Source organism: Ascidiella aspersa, chromosome 1 (assembly GCF_963924565.1).
Source record: "Ascidiella aspersa chromosome 1, kaAscAspe10.2, whole genome shotgun sequence".
NCBI lineage: Eukaryota > Metazoa > Chordata > Ascidiacea > Phlebobranchia > Ascidiidae > Ascidiella > Ascidiella aspersa.
Genome location: NC_139447.1, coordinates 29,900,576 through 29,905,923, shown reverse-complemented (window position 1 = coordinate 29,905,923; position 5,348 = coordinate 29,900,576). Strand labels below are relative to the sequence as shown.

The 5,348-nt window shown below is 37.5% G+C and overlaps 1 protein-coding gene across 1 annotated transcript; it reads right to left on the bottom strand.

The window, feature by feature from the left end:
- Window positions 1-3,085: 3,085 nt before the first annotated feature.
- LOC146169672 (solute carrier family 22 member 4-like) lies at window positions 3,086-4,738 on the bottom strand. Its single transcript, XM_083386862.1, has 2 exons — window positions 3,782-4,738; window positions 3,086-3,466 (listed from the first exon to the last, which is right to left on the bottom strand). The coding sequence occupies exons 1-2, from the start codon at window positions 4,736-4,738 to the stop codon at window positions 3,086-3,088; spliced, it is 1,338 nt and encodes a 445-aa protein (XP_083242988.1).
- Window positions 4,739-5,348: the final 610 nt, after the last annotated feature.

Here is a 5,348-nt window from a genome sequence, read left to right as displayed (position 1 = left end):
ATATTCCGGAAAATGCTATTATAATGGAGTCTACAACGCATGTCATTCTCACACTTACTAAAATTCAAGCCTCTCAATAGCTAAAAAGAACTTACAATGAAATAAAGCTAAAGTAGTCTGCATTTTTTTTTTTTACAAACGCCAAACGGTCATGACATCGCACCTACACTGCACATATAGTTGTCCTTCTTAGGCTGCGAAACGTTTGTACAACTCAATGTGGGTGGCACTCAACAAAATTTGGCAATCCCTTCATCGAAGTGATATCAAATTACTACATTAAAAGCTATGACCTTATTTAGGCAAATCTTTGACTAGTGTTTCAGGTTTTTGGTTTTTACACGGTAAAGCTGCATTCATAGGCGTAAGTAATCTGTGTCCTTCTGATTTCTATTACTGATGCGGATATTCCTCAATCGAGTGTATGCGAAAAGCATACCATTTATAACTGAAACTAAAGATGGTGAAAACAGGATAATAACTCTTTAGGTTTTGTCGGTGATTGGCATATTAAGTGTTTTACAATAATACTTTCATCAAATTTCGTCGAAACTATGCTACATTTTAATCTAACTATATTTTTTAAAATCCTATTTTACATCAGTTTAAATTTGTTAAGATCCAAATGAATCATCATTTGTTGGTTGGTGAACAAACACATGTAAGAAGAGGTATTTTAGATTCAAAAGGCGTTGACAATAAAATAACTCTTGGTGTATACATAAAGGCCCCGCATATTTTTGTCGCCTAGACGTTTTCTATGGGCATGTCAAAGTACGTCCATTGTAAAATTTTGTCAACATAAAATATATCATCTCGGATATATCTTATAAACTATGGGCCTCTTAAAACTCTTAAATTGAGTTCCAAACTACAAAACACAAAGTCGCAATATACTCTTGATACTGGGCGGGATCGCTTTTTTTTAAGGTTGTGCAGATTTAGACAAGATTTTGTAAAAACGTTAAAAATTGTGAGTCAACCTATTATCCAAACGTGCAACAAAGACAAATATGAAAATAAAAATCGTTTTTTTTTAATTAAATCTATTTTGGTACGGTAATAAAGTCTCCAATAAGTTTCTGACCTGCCACAGTCGTGTGCTCCACTACTAGCTGTTCAAATGAATCACTAATGAAACGTTCCTGAACGGGCTCGCCTGTTCTGTGTACCGAAATTGCTTCGCGCCACAACAAATACGAACCACAAGGGACTAGCAAGTAGTTTAGTGAATCTCAAACACCTAGGTAATCTGTAATCAACAATACATTGCCGAGGAAAGATCGCCACTAAGGTTTTATAACCAAATATAAAGGAGTTGTTTTTATGTTGTTTAGCAAATTTCTTCTTAAAAAAGTACAATTTATAAAACAATGGTTGCGAAATACGTGACGAAATTTTATTTTCAGTTCCAATACTTCAACGTGTAAATTATCAACAAAAAAAATGCTGACCGGCGTTAAACATTGCTTCACTGTATCGAAGCTGAACCAGCAGTCTCGCAATTTCAATAGGCATATGGCCAGCTTGTATACGCACTGAATAAGCTCTGAGGGAAGTATTCAAAACATGGACATCCTTCCCCGGTAACCGGTGTAACACATTAATCACACGCATGTACCTACAAGCATCGGCCCTTCCAAATCCATTGTACGGCGACGAAAAAATGTATACCATGCGAAACGCGAAATTTCTTCTGAAAAGAATAAGACCGGCGTTTGATGTGCTAAACGTTTGAAAGAATGTTGGTCAAACGCGGCCTTACCGACAAACTTACGTTAGCCGCCGGAAAATAGGTTCCCTGGGTTAACGCTCAGGCACAACTAAGGCCTTTAAGCTGTAGGATAAACAAGTCTTTCAAAACCCAGACACTTTAAGGACATAATAAAGCGGGTAAAGGTTTGCTTCGCATATCTACTTTTCAGGAACGCCGACTGACTTCCATTGTTATACATCGATGTATTTTTAAGTGAAATGTTTGTAACAACAACTCGGTTTTATATTTTTGGAAAATCAGTTTTGATTGCAGGTACACAAGCACAAATAAAACAAATCCAGAAATATAAGTCGTTTTCGACATTGTCAAAAGTGTTTTTACTGCGTCGCTTATTTAAGATTATTTTATTAGTATTTTACTGTTCAATAGAACGGCGTAGATCGACGATAATCTTCGTTTCGTTTGTTCTAAACGCGAATTGGTACTCGCTGGGAAAAATGACGCAGTGACGTCATGGCGCAATATATTAAAAACTATTTGTGTCCTACCAAAGACACCGTACGTTTGCCATTTCCAAGCGTGCTTAGATGCCAGAAAGAGTTAAAGAGTTTTCCAAACATTCTCTGGCCTTTACAATATACAAAAACTTAAAGGAGATAAGTTAATCGTATCATCGAAAGTCTTTGCATTTTAGCCTTAAGTAGCTATATTGGCAGATCCAGAAAGAACGGAAATCGCCGAAATGCCAGTAGCCAAATGGACTGAAAAATACGTCACTATCAAATAAGTATAACTTGAACCTCAATTATTATGTGAAAGGTACAATTTTCCACCATTTGGTTTGCCCCATTACCCAAGGAACAATATCGCATCACAGGAATGCCCACGTCAGGCCTTTTATATTTTCTGTACGTCACAGGTAAATACAATTGAACAAATATCAAACATTATTTTTCAAAATATTTCATATATTGGACTATTAAAACAAATAAAAACTGGTGTTTTGTTATTAGCAGGGCCATCTAAATTTCATTGTTGCAACTTATGAGGTATAGTTGCTAAAACCGGTACGCCCTAATAGTTTTTGGGTAGTGCAAGTGGATAAACAAACTTATTTTGGCAAAATTACCGCAGGCCAATATTATTCAGTTTTTGAATGGGTATAACAATTCTATTAACAGAACCATACAAAATCAAGCACAAAGAGCTTTGGGTGTTTAATAATCTATTTTTTATTCATATAAACAACGGATTTTAAAGCACGAATAATGATAGCAAGTGGATGAGACACAAAACATGGCAAAGCACAAATAGAATAAGCAACACAAATACTTTTTTGTCAACAAACAGACCAGAAAATTCTTGGCCTCAGTTACGGTTCTCGATGGCTGCATCAAGCGTGTGTAATTTCCCTTGCCTCTCCAAAGTAGCTTTCCTCGTAAACAGCCGTGTGACGCACCATCGCCTTCTTGTAAGCGCCTTTGCTTCTTCGACGCTTTGAGCCAGCGGGATTCCTTTGGTTTCCGGGAGGAACGCAGAGCAGAAAGCGGCTAGCAAAGCTAGACTGGCCACGATTAAGCTTGGGGTTAAAATGTCGCCTTCTTCGCCGACGTAAATCAGAATAGGTGCCAGAATGGCACCAACTCGTGATCCCAAAATAACGATAGACAGAACCGTTTGCCGTACCTTAGTTGGAAACATTTCCATGACATGTGAATACACGATTCCGTAAGATGTGGATACCGTGAGCTTTACAAACATGTTGAGCGATATAAGAATTGTAATTTGGTTTTGTGGAACGAAGCAAGTTAAAATCATGGAAAGTCCAAAAAGTGTTGTTGGCAAAATGTAAGTGTTGACTCGTCCTAGCTTTTGTTCGCACACTAAGAAAAGAAGACCACCACCCACTTCCGTTAAGCTCGATAAAAATATATTTAAAAATCGATTTCCACTAAGGTTATTTGTATTGAAGGCCAAAGCATAATACATTAAACCTAAGGTAAACCACAAGAAAATCGAAATAGCCAACCTCAACAGCAATATTGGCTCCTTCGCAATTTTAACAATGGTTTGAATAGCTGTGAAAGTTTTCTGGGACTCTTGAGAAAGGGAATCAACACTACTTTCACAATGACAGTTAATCCTGGCGATCTTGACTAAAATCTTTTCGGCCTCACTCACCCTACCAGTGGCAAGCAACCAGCGTGGTGTTTCGTCAATTAACCAGAAGTAAGGAATATAGAGAAGACCAGTTAATCCACAGAATCGTAAAAACCATCGCCAATTACGCAACCAGTAGGCTAGTGGTGACATCATCATGTAGCCGACAGCATATCCCATGAGAAGGAGAAAATACATTCTAAGGCGATATTTCTTTGTTGTCATCTCAGATCCTATGACAGAAGCAATGTTGTAGTTAATTAGGTTCGCTGTACCGCATAGTAGAAACAGGAATGCGTAGGACCAAACCTCGGGTGCAAAGCTCAACATAAGAAGTGCGATAAACTGCCACGCAGTAAATACAAGAAATACTGGACGTCTTCCAAATCTATCGCCGAGATATCCACTAATTAAGCATCCGACCGTCATTCCGGCGAATTGAATCATAGTAAGAACAGGCCTCATCCACGCTCTATCGCATACGAGGTTAAATTCGGTAACTGCTGAAACTTCAATTCCTTCGTAGTGCATCGAAACGCAAGGAACCGTTGTTTGATTTTCTTGGGAAATGTTGAAAGATTCGAACTGGAAACATTTGCTTCTTGACCAAGTTTTTGCTGATGTTTTTTCCCATGGTATTGTCAAGTTAAGAATTTCATCCAGTGGATCAGTTTTACTTTGATTGATATATTCAAGGCTAGGTAGTTGAGCACTCATTCCTTTTAAAACGTCGCATCTATGGGTGGGTGTGAATTGAGTGACAAGAACTTGCAGGGTTGTAAACCCATTGGGAATCGAGGACAAAAACAAAAGCAAACAGAGGCGCTTCTCATAGTATCCTAGGTTTTCTTTAACATCCATCTCTGCGGTTTATAAGTAATTTTAATGCTTCATGGCAATATATGTATATTTTTTATAAAACAGTAAAACAGTTAGAATTCACGGTGGAAAAAAACGTTATGAGATCTGTGTTTTCATAGACAAACGTCTGTTACAATAAGAATTTTCATTTGCAACGTTCATTATTGAAAGTACATTACTAACTCAATAAATTTCACTTGTTAAAGATACGTCCTTAGTCCGTACCTAAAACCTGTTCTAGATATTTGACTGTACCCGGCTGACACTGCTTAATCGGTAGTCCTTTATCTATATCTGCCACGAATATTAGCGAACGATACGCGAAGTATTTCAAATCTTGTGTTATTTCTTCGTTTAGCAGCTTATTCCATGAACTCATAAATTACCGCAATGTGAAAATAAAACATGTGTTTTCTCAACGTGTGCCAGTCTGCAACTCCCAACGTCGAATCTTTTCACAGAATCACCGCATTTTAAGCAGCACCGTGCAAAAGCAAAATTCAAAGCAGACCTGTACAACACAAAATGTTACAAAGCGGCAAAAATGAAAAATATTCTACACAGGTTATGTAACGAAATTGAACCATGTGCAGCAAGCATATAATGTTGT

What these genes read in the sequence shown, in the direction of transcription:
- LOC146169672 (XM_083386862.1), bottom strand. Translation starts at nt 4,738, where the DNA reads ATGGATGTTAAAGAAAACCTAGGATACTATGAGAAGCGCCTCTGTTTG. An exon ending in TCACAGCTATTCAAACCATT is followed by an intron (nt 3,467 to 3,781) that starts GTTAAAATTGCG and finishes ATGTTTGTAAAG; the next exon opens with CTCACGGTATCCACATCTTA.